The sequence below is a fragment of the Cyprinus carpio genome, chromosome A1 (genome assembly GCF_018340385.1).
Source record: "Cyprinus carpio isolate SPL01 chromosome A1, ASM1834038v1, whole genome shotgun sequence".
In the NCBI taxonomy this organism is placed as follows: Eukaryota; Metazoa; Chordata; class Actinopteri; order Cypriniformes; family Cyprinidae; genus Cyprinus; species Cyprinus carpio.
In genome coordinates this window covers 28831054-28848003 of record NC_056572.1, presented here as the reverse complement: position 1 = coordinate 28848003, position 16950 = coordinate 28831054, and the positions used below count along the sequence as shown (strand labels likewise).

Sequence of the window (16950 nt, the reverse complement as noted above, 5' to 3'; positions counted from 1 at the left end):
ATCTTTTATTTTTCAGTTTTGTAGCCTGTTTTGTCACAGTACTCAAGAATCAGTGTGAAACATGACTCATTGGGAAGTTTGTGCTGATTTATTAGAACATGACACCATTTACAGGAAATCGAGACACTATTAAACGCCAGGATTACACTTAATTACACAAAACTGCCAAATCCAGTTCCTGATAAAATTTCCCTATTTACTAGTTATTGTTACTGCAATGAAACTGTTGTAACTGTCATTAACAAGAAAAACAGACAAAATATTACATTATGTCAGAGTATTAATCACATCTATAATTATTATGAAAATCTATAATCATAATGCCATGTAAGTATTAACAATAACTATTGTAACTACTGTACAGCATTTAGGCATAAAATATTGATATCATGGATCATAATTGATGGAAAACATAATTCATGTTTTTGTAAGGGACAATATTTCCTCCTCTCTCCTTGCAGTTTACGAAGTCTTTATTATATTATGTGATGAAAAGTGAAACAACATGAACAAATGAAACATTAACACATCCGCTATAAAACACAAATCAAGTCCAAATGTAATAATTCATGCTGTAAATAAAACTTCTCTGCTACTGCTAGTTCAGATTTTTCATTTTGACATATGTACACTGTCTGCACAATTTTGTGTTTTGTAATGTGACATGTGATACAGCCAAGTATGGTGACCCATACTCAGAATTCGTGCTCTCCATCCAAAGTGAACACACACACAGACCGTGAACACACACCCAGAGCAGTGGGTAGCTATTTATGCTGCGGCGCCCGGGGAGCAGTTGGGGGTTCGGTGCCTTGCTCAAGGGCACCTCAGTCGTGGTACTGCCAGCCCAAGACTCAAACACACAACCTTAGGGTTAGGAGTCAAACTCTCTAACCACTAGGCCACGACTTCCCCACAAAAATATATACTGAAGCAACTAAGAGTTAAAGGTGTATGTAATTATTATTTTTTTCCACACAACTTCAGTGCAGTGATACTCAAATCCACTGAGATCCAAGCCTAAATTCAATACTGATTTAATTGATAATTTATTGCAATTTATTTATGTCTTATTATGGTACATGTCTAATGGTCACGGATAATAACCTTCACTGCATTAGTGTATCAGTAAAGACATAATTTTACACTGGACTGGACTAGTGAGGTGACTGTGTTGATGTGGCTTGTCCTAGCAATATTCTGTAACATCATTAAAAAAAAAAAAAAAAAGGACAACCAAACAAACACCTAAAGTAAATAAAATGATTTATCACAACAAAAGACCGTAAGCAATCTGCTATCTGCCATCAAGAGATTTATCACGAGCAATGACCGCCTCATCAAACTTGATCATCAGTGTGGTTCCCTTGTGCCAGTGGACAGTGACTTTGGCTGGGAAGCCACTGTGGGTTAGGATAGCCTCCACGATGCCCCCGGTGAAGGCTGCACAGTTTAATGTGCTATTTTCTTTCGGTACTGAAATGTAGGCATTGATCAAAGGCTCCTTTTCAATGATGTAGTACGTTTTGTCATCATCGTTGGCTTGTTCCAGTTTGTCTGCTTCCTTGCCGAATAATGATTTCCATACGTTTACCTAGAAATAAAGAAAGAAACAGAGGCTATGTAACACTATAGGCTATGCAAACTTAAAATAAATTAGTTCACCCTCAGGCCAGCCAAGATGTAGATGAGCTTGTTTCTTTATCATAACAGATTTGGAGAAAACATCACTTGCTCAACAGTGGATCCTCTGCAGTGATGGACTGGAAACATGTGAATTAATTGTGGATTATTGTGATGTTTTTTATCAGCTCTTTGGACTCCCATTCACCGGTGAGCAAATAATGTAATGTTAAATGTCTCCAAACCTAAAGAAACAAACTCATCTCGGATTTTGTCATTTTTAATTTTTAGGTGAACTATTCCTGCAACCAGAAACGACCTACAACCTGTAAACAAATAAACAGTAATACCTTAATAAAGAGAAGTATGTTTAAAACTTTGGTCTCTCTTTTTCCATTTTTCTCCCTCATCACAAGAACATCCAGAAGACTGGCTCCAACACCCTGACCCATGTCTGCCAGCCGGGCCTGGAGCTCCGACACCGAGTACACGCGGCTCTGGCAGTACTGCACCATCTCCGAGAAGAGCAGCGCGAACGCGCTCACGCTCACCTCCGTTTTGGGGCGCGTGAGCGAGCGCTCGAGGATCGCGGACTTGCCTCGCGTGAAGCGCACCTCCATTCCGTCCACACCGAGATTCAATCACAATCTGAATTAAACAACAAACGTGCCTGGGTCCTGGAATATAAACAATTATTCTGTTATAAACCAGTATATTATAATCCGCAAATTAATATCAGTTAACCTCAGAATTCATTGATTTGTCATTCATTGTTGCGCTTATCATGTAGTTATTCTAAACACATTATAGGGTTTCCTGATTTTACAAGGATTGGATAATAGACCGAACGAGGCACCTTGTAAAGAAATTAGGAAATTATAAGGCAGGTATCACAGTCAAAGCTGACTGTGGCGTTTACCTGATGTTTTGGGTTTCAGTTCCGGAAGCGTAGAGCCAAGATTAGTGGAAGTCAACACTTTACCCTTGTGACCGGATATTTTCAATATAAAAGTAGTACGGGAAATAATAATTACTTTACTTTTTCGAAATGAAGCATAGTGTTTTGAAGTGGTAAGAGTTTTGGAAATGTAATTTTTGTTGTATTCTTTTTAGGAAAGCATTTTCTAACAAAATGATGATTCAGCGGCAGCGACTTTTATTTTAAATTCATTTAAAGTTACTGACCAGGACGCGCTTTGCTGACGCAGTGCGTGACGTGCTTGCTTGTAAATAGTAACTAAACTTGAAGAGAAGTCTGGTTTTATCCCTCGACGTAAGTTTGTAATTAATTTGGAAAGCGGAACTATATAATTAACATGCTTTATACATATATATATATTTTCTCTTCACGTTCCTAGACAGTTTAGGAGCATAACAGCTTCTGAATTTATACTTTTATATCTGATTGTTATATCTGTTCTGCATCTGTGAAGTTAGTCTGGAAAAGTTTTTTTTTTCTTCTACATGCATGTCATGTTCAGATGAATAATGTTAGGGTACCTCCGAACCTTTACAAATATGTTTTTTCAATTAAACATAAGTTTCTCCTTAAACTGCACTGCAAGGTGTGAGAATGCTTCCTGCCTTCACGAGCCTCAGACACTTTTCCACAACTACGATGAGGAGAGCAGGTAAGGAAATGTATTGAATTTAATTAATTTTTTATTTAGTTTTTCTTTTTTTTTTAATTTACATAGTTTAACATTATTTATATTTGCTTCAAAATCAATTTTTAAATACATTTAGGGAGCATATTTTATAGGTTATACATGAATGTAACTAATTATGATTTTTTGACACAGTGTCTGAGTTCAGAATGACTGTCCCGTGGGGAGAGATGAGAGGTCAGGTTTGGGGTCCTTCTAATGGTCGTCCCGTGCTGTGCTTGCACGGTTGGGCTGACAACAGCGGGACATTCAGTACCCTGATTCCACTGCTTCCTAAAGGTGTAGTGTTTGATTCCAGAGGAAGGATTTATTAACATTATGAAGGTCCACATAGATAAATTCAATCTTGCATACCTCATCTACAACGTTTTTAAACTCTACATCTCTCCCAGACTGGAGATTCGTAGCCATTGACTTTCCAGGTCATGGTCTCTCATCTCACAGGCCTGATGGATGCCTTTACACCTTCCCTTTGTATGTGGCAGATGTTCGCGAGTTGTAGAAGGTTTGAAGCAACGCAACCTTTGTTACAAACCATTAATGATTCATCTTCATTAAAGAAAAAAAAAAACATTTAAATGAGTATCTTTGCCTTACTTTCCAATAAAAATATCTAAAAATCCTTGGAACAAGATAAATGTACTTGAGAAGCAACACTGTTTGAAGTCAGAAGACTTGTCAAAGGTATAGGCTATTTAATTTCAGTGCATTTTGGAAATTTGTTTTACTTGTTTTATGCATAAGCAAGTAAAAGTGGAAATAATGCAAAATAAACATTCGAGATACAATCAATGAAAACAAGCCATAATAGATAATGCAGTGTTGCATCTAAAGTAAGTTGTTCTTGATTTAATTCTTTTGTTATTTTTACTGAAAAGCAAGGCAAAGACTAATTTAAAACATACTGTAAGTGTGACTATATTTGTGTATTGTGTGTGTATACATATATATTTCCATTTGTTTGCAGCTCTTCAGTGGAAGCAATTCTCTATCATTGGACATAGTATGGGTAAGTCAACACTTCATTCACTGATGAAGGTCAAAGTTCTCTTTTGTGTGTGAAAGGTCAGAGGAACTATGCAAACTGTACCTTAACTGATGATTAATCATTTTATTGTGAAGCTGTGTTATTGTAGTGCTCTGTAAAGCCTTTATATTTTGTAGCTTTTCTTCAATGACATAAATGTATGTTAGTAGATCACTAAAAGGGCATTAGAAGGACACTCTGGGAAGAATGCCACCAACTCGTCTTCGTATTGCCCTACTATTTATAGCATCACCACTTCTCTAATGTCACCCTTATTCACGACCAGATTGAGTACCTGCAGTATTATTTTCTAGGATTTGAGCTTAAATTAATTAACGAAGATTTAAATATTCTACAGTAGGAAACAAGTGTGTGTTTTGAGTAATAACTTTGAATCATTTAACGAGTTAGGCATGGGTAAAGATATAGAAAAAAAGAGGTGAACAATTCATTAACATTACCTTACATAAATGTTTAATTCAAATTAATGCACAGTCTTGAAGTAACATAAAATAACCACAATAATATAATAATTTTAATAATAATTATAATTATTATTCGTAGTATTGATAATAATTAAATATAATAAATAATAATAATCACTGGATAACACTGGAACTTAAATGACATTATAATGTAAAAAATCAATCAATTTCACAAATAAGTAACAAATATTCATGACATTCAAGTAAGTGGAAACTATTTTTGAACTGGGTTCATTATTTGTCAATTTACCATAATTTGATGTTTCTTTAAAAGGTGGGAATGTGGCAGGAATAGTGAGTATCCATCATCATTTTTTCTATTTATGTAAATGTTATAGTTGTTTAGTACAGTGTTTCTCAGCTGGTTTACAACCATGACCCAGATTTGACATAAAGGAAAAACCTATCACAGTACTTAAAGGGATATTCCACCCCAAAATGAAAATGTTGTGATTAATCACTTACCCCAATGTCGTTCCAAACCTGTAAAAGCTCTGTTCGTCTTCGGAACACAATTTAAGATATTTTGGATGAAAACCGGGAGGCCTGTGACTGTCCCATAGACTGCCAAGCAAACAACAGTGTCAAGGTCCATAAAAGGTATGAAAGTCGTCATCAGAATACTCCATCTGCCATCAGATGTGCAATCTGGGTTATATGAAGCGAATGGAACACTTTTTGTAAGAAAAGAAAACAAAAATAATGACTTTATTCAACAATTCCTTTGTCAACGGTCTCCTCTGTGTCTCTCCATATCACTGTATGCTGCGTATGCTCTTCTGTATCAGCCGCGCCACAAGGATGTGCTGTTTCTACATGTATTTAGCTTTGAGTTTAAATAAAACAGCACATCCTTGTGGCGCGGATGACACAGAAGAGCATACAGTGATATGGAGAGAGACAGGGGAGGCTCTTGACAAAGGAATTATTGAATAAAGTCATCCAAAATATCTTAAATTGTGTTCCGAAGACGAACTGAGCTTTTAAGGGTTTGGAACGACATGGGGGTAAGTGATTAATGACAACATTTTCATTTTGGGTTGGAGTATCCCTTTAAATGATGCAATATTTAAAAAAAATAAAATCATTAAATGATTTAATATCACAGTAAGCTGTAAAAGTCCAACAGTTTGCAAAATAATTTACTTTTTGCTATCTTGCTAAGCATGATTATAAAGCTGGCTTGCGTTGTTTTTAATCTGCTGTCCTTGAACGGATACACTTTTGGTGTTTGCAACAGTTGAGAACCAAAGTTTTAGTAAATAAAGTCTCTGTAATGTGTAAATGTAGTGTGTGATAACAGTTCTCTCTGGTTTTCCAGTTTAGTGCCTTGTACCCAGAGATGGTTGATGCTGTAGTTCTCTTGGATACTTATGGATTCCTCCCAACACAAATGGTAACAATAAATGGAGCATGTTAGAGTCATTATTTGTAAATCATAGAGAAGACTTCTTATTTAACATACATGCGGCAATGATAACAACATACATGTTTATTTGTCCTTCCTTAGACTGACATGTTTAAGAACATGAGGAAAGGGATTGATGATCAAATCCACTATGACAACAAGACGGATGAGAGGAAAGAGAGGGTGTACACATATGAGAAAGCCAAAGAAAGGTGAAGAATTCCTCACATTCAGTTACAGACAAACATGTAGCACATCAATGTCCTTGTTTTCAGTTGAGTTTCAGCCACATTCTTTTCCACATTTTGAGTGTCTTATCTTTAAAATCACCCAATATTCAAAATGTAAAACTCTATATTTTTTATGAAACATTGCAGTATTTATTATAAATGATTTATCTTAGACAAAACCAAGTCGTGCCCCACATTTTTCTTCTTATTCGAGAAACCATTTCACTTGGATATACATCACAATAGGGGAGTTAAGGTGATCACAACTTCCATTTAATGTCAACTTAAACTTTTTTTTTAAGTTTTCACCTTTAACTAAATATTTGCCATTTTCAAGTTTTGATGTATCATTTATCTACCTCATATTGATTGCAAAGCTGAATTTTCAGCAACCCGTATCGCATAATCCTTCAGAAATCATTTTAATATATTGATTTGCTGCTTACAAAACATTTCTTGTAGTTATCAATGTTAAAAACAGTTGTGCTGCTTAATATTTTTGTGGTTATATTGATACACTTTTTTCAGGGTTCTGTGATGAATAAAAAGTTCAAATGAACAGCATTTATTATTATTATTATTATTATTATTATCCTCTTTTAGATTGAAGGCTGCAAACCCCTTCCTTTCTGATCAGTCTGCAGACATTCTGTTAGAGCGAGCTGTCAGAGAAGTTGAGGGAGGTAAGACATACAGCAATTGTATTCTCACGCTACAGACCTAGACTTTCTGATGTTTTATTTTTCTCTAAATCACTTACTTTCTCTTAAAGGATTTGTATTCACCAGAGATTTCAGGATCAACCTGGTGAGCCATTTCAATATATTTATTCATTCCTTTGCATTTCAGTTGTTTGTTTATTACTGATAACAAGATTTCATATTTAATTTGTCTGTTTGACCCATATTTATCGTATTGTGGCAGATCTGCCAAAAACTCATATCATCATATACAGTAGTTTATTCCTTTTTTTGTTGTTGTGGTTTCTGCTATAAAAATATCTTGTGTTAAGGAAGGAATGTGTAAAAAACACACTATACACTTCATAATTTTGGTTTTGTTTCAGAAAAACATTGTGAATAATAATATTGAACAGTGCCTCCACATGTTGTCACTAGTTAAAGCCAGAGTGATGCTATTGCTGTGAGTTTACACACACACACACACACACACACACACACACACACACACACACACACACACACACACACACACACACACACACACACACACACAAGTGCACATTCATCCACAATGCTCAAAATTACAGATGCACAATAATTCAAATTCTGTCCAGTACTGATAAGATGATAATTATTTTCATGTTATAGCTAGACAATAATAATTTGCAGATATTAAATCCTCTACTGTTATGTCTAAAAAAATAAAAAAATAAAAGTCATTTTAAATACTAAAAGTCAATTTAGGCATCACAACATTATAATATACAGTATGAAAAATATTTTCCTTTTTAAAATATACTGGCCCCCAAAAAGCATTAAATCAAATATAAAATGCCAGAATGACATTGTATTAGATAACAAGATATATAAACCTAGTGGCATCTGCGGACAATTGTATGAATGCATGTTAAGTGTGGCTTAAGTACATTTTAACTAAAGTTTAAAACACTTTATCCACACAGCAGTTTTATACAATATCAGACTGCATCTGTCTTGCATTCATGTCTTGTGACATAGTTGCCGCATTGTTTCAAAAGGAAAGATGTGTCTTTTTTCAGGGCAAAAGATGGTCTATTCAAAACATTTACTCTACCTAATGGATATGGTGATATGATTCAGAAGAGCTGGACTGATCAAAAAGTGAGATGTGCACACATAAACACAAGCATAAGTGGAACATGTCTGTCTTTTGTTAAGCAGAAATATCTTTCTCAATCCTCTGCAGGCCACCATTCTTAACATAGAAGGGGATCATCACATTCACCTCAACAAACCTGAGTCTGTAGCCTCCATAATCACTGATTTTCTTCAGTCACACAGTCCTGACGAAACAGAGAATGAATCTAACAAAAATCAGTCTTCCAAATTATAGCACACACATGCCAAGTCAAATGATTCAAATAATGAAGTATACGGATTCAAAATATTCGCACCATTAACCAGTTCTCGTAATTTTGTATGATACTGTGATGCTTTAAGCATCATAAACCTAAAATTATTTTTTTAAAATTTACATTAGAAAATTTTCAGAACATTTCCAGCATTTTCGTTGTCCATTTGTCTTCCATTTTTAACAAGATGTTCAGTCCCTGCTAGTGGAAATCTCCCTCACAGAATGATGCTGCCACATTCACACCTCACAGTAGGTATGGTGCTTTTTGAGATGTGGACCGTGTTATATTGGCAAAATACAAAATAAATGCTGCTGACATACTACTCCGTATTTGAAAAATAGGTTTAGTGCTGAACTGGCTTTATGCATTACTAGATTTAATCTATTCAGAGAGAAGCTGGCTATATGTGATGAACTTCATTTTTTGAAAACATGTATAGTAAATATTAACTAAAACATCTGTTCGTTTTTACTTTTGTTGTGATGAAGCAAAACTAAAGATTAAAGTGTGTAATGTAATTTGTACCATTATTGGGGCAAGTACGGTAATAGGTCTGTCATAAATAAATTCTGAAGCTACAGTTGCCCACAAAAGTATTTAGACAATTAAATCAGGTTTTAAAATGAATGAATTACACTGTTATTGAATTACACTAGTTCAAACGTTTATGGTCGGTAATTATGTTTTTGAAAGGTGCTTTTATGCATATATTAAGAAAACCGTAATCACAGTAGTAAAACATTAATATTGTAAAATGTGACCCTGGACCACAAAACCAGTCTTAAGTCGCTGGGGTATATTTTTAGCAATAGCCAAAAAAAACAATGTATGGGTCAAAATTATCGATTTTTCTTTTATGCCAAAAATCATTAGGATATTAAGTAAAGATCATGTTCCATGAAGATATTTTGTAAATTTCCTACCGTAAATATATCAAAACTTAATTTTTGATTAGTAATATGCATTACTAAGAATTCATTTAGACAACTTTAAAGGTGATTTTCTCAGTATTTAGATTTTTTTGCACCCTCAGATTCCAGATTTTCAAATAGTTGTATCTCGGCCACATATTATCAGATCCTAATAAACCATACATCAATGGAAATCTTATTTATTCAGCTTTCAGATGATGTATACATTTCAATTTCTGAAAATTGACACTTAAGACTGGTTTTGTGGTTCAGGGTCATAAATATTTTTACTATTAATATGAACTCTTTTGTACTTTAATATATTTTAAAATGATGGCAAAGCAGAATTTTCAGCAGCATTACTCCAGTCTTTAGTGACACATGATACTTCAGAAATCATTCTAATGTGCTGATTTGGTGCTCAAGAAACAGTTCTTATTATTATCTATGTTGAAAACAGCTGCACTTTATTCTGGATTGTTTGATGAATAGAAAATACAAAAGAACAGCATTTATTTGAAATAGAAATCTTTTGTCACTCTTGAACAATTGAACGTATTCTTGCTGAATAAAATTATTTTTTTTTTAATCCTACTGACCCCAGAACTACTACTACTGAACAGTAGTAGTAGATTTATATCACACACATGCTTGTTTGTTAGGTTAGTGTTCTTATTTAAATTGATGAACTACACCTGTGTTAACTTAAGGGCTCACTTTATATTCACTAAAATCACTGTGATAACAGTTATTTAAAAACAATTGCAGAAATATTTCATAAGAGTGAAATTGGGTCTGAGAAAAGGTCCAGCAAAATTTACTTGCAGGTGCCACTTGGTTTGATATTTTACTGTCACCAAAATTTGGGCAGTTTTCCAAATACATTACTGTATGCCACTATGGTGTATGTGTTTGCATCAGCTGTATTATGAATGTGCCGATTGCTGTGAATGTGTGTCTGTGTGTTTGATTTCCTTCAGGCTTTGCTGAAAGCTGAACATTTGCCTTGTGCTCATATGTAGGTCAGTGCTGCTCAATTTTGCCTGACATTTGAGACTATCAATAGCATGATACTCTGAAGGCCAACAACTGTGTAATTTGTGCTTGTTTTTATTAATCTGCTTTATGTATATTCAGTCAGGCATTGCTCACCTCAAGCTAGTAGAGTCATGTAGCAGCTCCCAAGTTTGTGCATGTGTGTGTGTATGTGTGTGTGCAAGAAAGATTGATCTGGGAAGATTTTTCTGGGAAGTGTCATTCATGTTAAAGACATCAAATTCTGTAATCATTTACCCTCAAATCTGTATGATTTCCTTTCTTTTGTACACCACAAAATGAGCTTTTAAAGGGATAGTTCACCCAGATTTTGTGCTGAACACAAAAGAAGAAATTTTGAAGAATGTTGATGACCAAACAGTTTTGATTCCCATTGACTTCCAATGTATTTTTTAAACTGTATTTAATTTGATTTATTTATTTATTTATTGTCCATATGATAGACGTCAATGGGAATGGAAACATTTTAGTTACCAAAATTCTTCAAAATCTGTGTTTACATAAAATTAATTCTTCTTCTGTTTCCATAAAATGAATATGAATAGTCTCATTACAGAAGACATGACATGCCAAATTTGATTATGCATATGTTGTAAATATTTGATTTGCGAGCTTTGTTAACATACAAATAATTTTTATGATCTTTTTTTATATTTACAGATTCAATGTACCAGACCACCATTCATTTTATGCAAAAGAGCAGCAAGGACATTTTGTTAAATTTCTTCTTTTCTGTTCCACAGAAGAAAGTCATACAGATTTTTTATATAAATAATAACAGAATTGTAAACTATCCTTGATGTGTGCAGTGCTGTATGTTATTTGAACCATTTTGGGGGGTTGTGAAAACATTTATACAATATAACATTGCTCCTAAAAACTTCCTCTAATTTCCAGTGATAATTGCCATGTTTCAGTTTGACATGAAATGATTAGGAATGTGAGAGCAAGACTGAGAAGAAAGGGTTACAAAAAAAATTACATAACTTCTACTCTGACCCTTTCCTCGTCAGAGATATTTCCATGGTTACCCCCCCTCCCAACTGGAATGGGATGGAAACATCTCCTTTGACAAGGAGAGCACGAAAGCAAGGGTGCGAGAAAAGCCCTCATTCCATAGCACTGAATAAAATAAAATGTCTTTGTCCACATAGCTTTGCCAGCTGCTATTTGGCTTCGTTATTCAGCGTTTTAATTAGACGATTCCATCTGCTTAGCCTGGGTTTGAGACTAAAAACCCAAAACTACAGCGTCAGTTCACAGACGATCAAGGAAAGACTGCAGGTATGTAGAGATACATGATACATATGTGCATGTGTGGAAGTGATGTTTTATCGCATACTGTAGAAGTATGATTAATGTGTAGTGTATTGCATCTTCATTGTACTTCATCTTCTTTTTTTTGTACTTCATTGACAGAACCTGCTGCACTGTTAAGTATGAGTGACTGTACCGTCATATTTTGATATGGATTATGCAGCATTTCATATACTACAGTGCACAGGTGCGTTCTCATTTAGAGAATAATATTTGTCTCACTGTTTCTCTCTTTCTGTACTTTTGAGATAACACAATGCCCTGGATGTTTCTGGACTGGTTCGTCCCTGTCTATCTGTTAGTTTCGGTCCTGGTCCTGGCTGGTTTTGGAGCATGTCTGTATTTTCTGGAGCCGGGTCTTCAGGATGCCCACAAGTGGAGCAACAAGTCATTGAGGCACCAGCCGCTGGCTCCCATAAGACAAACATGCTGCAGAGATGATGACAGCAACACCTTGTTATGATAGGGCATGTGTGGATGCTGCAATGAGACGTTTGTGCCAAATCATACTGTATATTGATGCCACTTTATCAAAATCCATTGTCTTTTCACAGGGTTTCTATTGTTATACTCAATGATCTTCAATCAGATTACAGACCAAAATAGTATAAGACACTGCAGAACTCGACTGCTGAACAGTGATGCTTCCCACACAACCTCCCACACAAGTCGGCGTCAGAGTAAATTTTGGTGACATTTGGCCAAACTGGAGGAACATCCTTGACTTTTATGTGAAGGGTGTATTGTGGAAAACACAATACAAACACAAACAAGAGGGAATGTTTCCAGGTCATGATGGTCATGTTCCAGGTCGCATTTTAGAACATGCCTGAAAAATCTGGAAAACTCATGTCCCAAGATACATCCGTTATATTGTGAATTAAAGAGTAAAGTATAGGGAACTCAAAATACTCTGCATGCTATTTGTCATTAGTCATTAAATAATTGTAGAAATATTGGAAACTGTGCAGCAGTTACTGACTTTTTACATAGAAAGTGCCATATTGCAAAAGCATGTTCAAGACTCATTATTTTTAAGAATACCAACTAGATTTTAGTCGTATCATCTGTTGTAGATGTTCTAACTTTTAAAGTGTCTTTAAGATACTAAAAACACAATGTTCAAATTGTCTTATTAGTGGGGTAGCATTCTTTTCTGGTGTCCTGGAAGTGTTTATTAGTAGTTTATTAGTTTGAGTTATTTTCATGCGCCAGTAGATATGTGTCACTCAGATTATTTTTGGTCTGTAACATCTAGATTCACACCAATTCCATCAACAAAATGCCTTTAATGTGAGTTAAAATGGTGTTAAGCTGTTGGTTATAATCATACTTTGGACAATCATATATAATAATGGCATCCACAGTATAGTGGATAATTGTATCATGAATTGTAGCATGTTTTTTTTCCCCCTCTTGCAAATATTACTTTATTATATTAAACACAAACTGGTGAAGAAATCCTTTTCTTCTTCTTTTTCACTTCATTTGGGAGTTTCACAAATTCTGCCATTTAGTGAGTATGATATGAAGAGAGTGGGTGAATGAGACAGTGGAGCTTCAGATGAAAAGAATGGAGGGAATGTAAGTCAAGTTCCCACCATTTCCTGACGCACTCTTCCCCCTTCATTCTCTCGCTTCTCTCTTCCAGTAAACAGACCACAGGATCACAGGTCAGTCATAATACATATCCTTTTCTGAATTTGATGTGCTCACTATATGCCTTAGTAGAATAATCAACCCCTTTTTCTGTGCATTCAGTGAAATATTTGACTTCGGAATACATATTTACTTCTATTTTCAGTCATGGTTCTCTTTATTTACAGTGAACTCGTAATTTAACTACTTACTATATATTTTGTGTTACATGCCCAAACCTTTTTTTTTTTTTCATGAAATCTTATAGGCTGTGTTATATGCTGCAATGAACCCAAGGGAACTAGATCCAACTGGAAACATATTACCTGTTGGGTCTCCCCTCAACTCACCCTCTTTGTCCTCAGCAAGGCTCTCCCCAAGTCTTATGCCTCTTTCTCCTTCCCCTTCCCGTCTTTCACCATGTCCAGTTACCTCAGGCTCTTCTCCCTCCCATCTCTCAGTATTATCCACTTCTCCTTCTCGTCTCAGTCCATCTTCTCACTTTATTTCATCGTACTCTCCAGTTCGTCTGTCTCCATGTCCCACTTGTGACCCATCTACCTCACCCACTAGAGTGTCCCCCTGTCCCGTACCTCTTTCCCCCTCTGTTGTCTTAAAAAAGCCCATCCATATTTCCTCCTTCAGTCAGACCGGGCAAAGCTTGGAACAACAGAACCTGACTGATAGTTCTTCACAAAGGTATGTTTCTCAAAGAGATGTTTTCAAACTTTTGATGCCAAGGACCCCTAAATTTGCAGATCCCCTCATGAGGAACCTCCTTCCTAAAATATAAAGACTTGTTGTTTTATGTATGAAGAACAATCCGATACTTTAAAGCATTGCGTTTTGTAAAATTAAATACTAATATACAATAATACATAATATTATAAACTAAATACTAAAAAAATTAAAATGTTATCTGAAATATAATTACTTAGTGTTCACTTGAGTGTTTACCCCAAACAAACACCCCCCAAACACTATATGTGATATAAAAATGTTAAAAGTTTTCAGTTAAATTAAAACTTATTTGTACAAAATTTTAACTCTAAATATCATTACAAAACAGTTTTACCGTTACCTTTTAAATCCTTCCCTATAATTATTCCATATAATCCTGTTGCGCCCCCTAGGGGGTCCCTAGATGCCAGTTTGAAAATCCCTGTCCCAATATACTACATTATCATGTTTCATTTCCTAATATTGCATATTTCTAATGTCTTTAATTTTACAATATTTTACTCTGTTGAAAAATGTTACTATAAAAAACGTTAGTTTATTCACATAATTAATGCTACCTTGTCCATTTTTACTGTTCTGTGTTCTACAGCATCAGCAATACAGTGGATACATCCCTAAATTCACCACAGCTGAAGTCAGTCAAGACTACTTCTCAATTAGACACAACAATTAGAGTGCTACCAACTGACGAAAACAAACCATTAGATTCTGCTGATATGCATAGTAAAGCAAGGCCAGTAGAAAACAAAATGTCTAGATACATGCCCATTTTATCCACTGAGAGAAGCGTGAGATCAATACCCATATCCAACACGAGGGGTCAAAAAAAACAAACTGGCCTACAACAAAATCCATTCAGACCTCCACAGCAGGATAAACTAAAGCAAAATTCGAACATCTGTTGCAGGGGAGTCACCAAGCCTTCAATGTTTGAAAGCTTAAGCCCTAAAAACCTCAGACATGTTGAAAAAAGTGCCTTCAGACCACAAAATTTAGCTAGCTATCAAAAGAAGCGCCAATCCCAAGACCCTACTCTAGTTCGAATCCGGCTTGGTTTGATTAAAACTGGCAGGATTATAAACTCAGGTGCCCAGATTTCTAATCTGGAGAAGTTTAAGAAAAGCAGTGAAGGGAACAACCCAAAAATTCAGAACGATGGACATCCTGCTGTTTCTGAGAAGTTAAAACAGCCTGTTCGTTCAAAGGTAATGTTAGCGGCATCCAAGCAGATAATAAGACCCACCATGATGAGTGAGAGGAGCTGTGGGAAACCTCAAAACCACCCACAAGTTTCATCTGAAGGACAACTCTCCACACAGTCAGCACTTACAAATCCAATCTCATCACCTAAAAGTATCACAAACCAAAAGGATATTTTTCAGGAACTGGACAATGTAAGTTCGCCAAAGGAATACAGTGTGCTGGTTTCATCCAACTCAGAGCTTCAAGACAGAGCTTCAGAGCACTGTAATGCAACCAATGATCATTCTCATGAAAGTAATATGATGATGAACTCTTCCCAACAGAATCAAACCAGTGCTAATGACAACCAAGAGTCTAAACCAAAGCTCATACCTCAGTCTGTAGCTTCTGAAACAGACACCGCTGTCATCACATCCCGCTACAGTAAAACATCAGATCAGTACAGCCAGATGAGCTGCTTCCAGTTCCCTTTGAAGAGTCACCGATCAACCACTGAATGCAGTCAGCTGAGCCGAATCTGTAGACCTGTGATCAAAAGAACATCTGACAGTAGACCTACATACTTCAAAACTCCTCAAGCATGGAGAAGATCTTCCTCAAACCAAACTGGGAACACAAGAAGGAATGGCAGCAATTCATCCCAAAATAGATGCAGCTTTTCGGATTCAGATTCTTCTAAATCCTCTTCAAGCGAAGCGACTTTGCATGAAGATAACAGATTTACAAGAAGATACAGAGGCTCGCGGTTATACAAAAAGTGTGTGACTAGTTGTCCAACTAAATTTGTTAGAGAGAAACGCGATGCAGCTGTTCACCCGGACCTCTCGGACAGCCCAAACACACACACAAACTCTGAAATGCTGAAATGCTCCATGACTGGATGGATACCGCAGTGTCCATTCACTCTAGATCAAAAACAAGATTCCAAACATACACTTCATTCTACAGACTGTGAGAGATTTCAAGACATAAACTCCTCGTGGTTAACAGACCAAGAAGACCCCCCACCATTACAGTCTACAGGTGAGTGCAAAGCTAAGTTACTGGAATTGCATTAAAAGGATTGTGTATATAAAGCTGCTTAAAGACAGGAGAATGCTAAATAGCATGTACTGTATATACATAGTGGCAATATTTAAATTTGGTATATAAACAGCCTAGGCATGTAAAGTATCATGTATCAGGGAGGAAGACATTAACTTGTCATTAGTAGAGAATGTTTGGGCAAGAAGCACAGTTAGTATTTTGATGTTTAGGGTTAGAGATTTGAACCAGCCCTTAAACCTATTAAAAATTTTACTCAAGTGCACAATATGATACTTTATTTTGATACATTAAATCATGTGGTTAAATCAAAGCACCATTGTAAGCATATAACAAAATGGTAAAAATCACCTAGAACACCTTAGAAACTGCACTGCAACATGTTTAAAAAAAAAAATAACACAGTAGGACCTGAATAGCAGTGTGCTAAAAATCACACTAAATACTTTAGCAACATGCTAAAAATCACTCAGAACACTTTAGCAACTACCAATGTGCACTTAGAACCTTGTAACCACATTGC

The 16950-nt window shown here is 35.6% G+C and overlaps 3 protein-coding genes across 6 annotated transcripts; 2 read left to right on the top strand and 1 right to left on the bottom strand.

Moving 5' to 3' along the window:
- Positions 1-1290: 1290 nt before the first annotated feature.
- LOC109080140 (trafficking protein particle complex subunit 5-like) lies at positions 1291-2693 on the bottom strand. Its single transcript, XM_019095228.2, has 3 exons — positions 2543-2693; positions 1974-2300; positions 1291-1594 (listed from the first exon to the last, which is right to left on the bottom strand). Exons 2-3 carry the CDS (start codon positions 2241-2243, stop codon positions 1298-1300), a joined length of 567 nt encoding a protein of 188 aa, XP_018950773.1. The 5' UTR covers positions 2244-2300; positions 2543-2693; the 3' UTR covers positions 1291-1297.
- Positions 2694-2763: 70 nt separating this feature from the next.
- LOC109080152 (serine hydrolase-like protein) lies at positions 2764-9144 on the top strand. 4 transcript variants are annotated; one of them, XM_019095258.2, is made up of 14 exons: positions 2764-2896; positions 3189-3254; positions 3426-3569; positions 3683-3785; positions 3964-3974; positions 4258-4299; positions 5077-5096; positions 6124-6198; positions 6313-6422; positions 7044-7123; positions 7213-7247; positions 7507-7583; positions 8182-8263; positions 8349-9144. In XM_019095258.2, exons 2-14 carry the CDS (start codon positions 3197-3199, stop codon positions 8493-8495), a joined length of 984 nt encoding a protein of 327 aa, XP_018950803.1. In that variant the 5' UTR covers positions 2764-2896; positions 3189-3196; the 3' UTR covers positions 8496-9144. The 4 variants fall into 4 exon arrangements, with proteins under 4 accessions (XP_018950803.1, XP_042616796.1, XP_018950799.1 ...); XM_042760862.1 differs by lacking the exons at positions 3683-3785; positions 3964-3974 and having other exon boundaries at positions 8349-8506; positions 8637-9144; XM_019095254.2 differs by lacking the exons at positions 3683-3785; positions 3964-3974.
- Positions 9145-9947: 803 nt separating this feature from the next.
- On the top strand, positions 9948-16441 carry LOC122145644 (chitinase-like protein PB1E7.04c). The gene is made up of 4 exons (XM_042760371.1): positions 9948-11768; positions 12050-13474; positions 13708-14138; positions 14770-16441. The coding sequence occupies exons 3-4, from the start codon at positions 13726-13728 to the stop codon at positions 16439-16441; spliced, it is 2085 nt and encodes a 694-aa protein (XP_042616305.1). The 5' UTR covers positions 9948-11768; positions 12050-13474; positions 13708-13725.
- Positions 16442-16950: the final 509 nt, after the last annotated feature.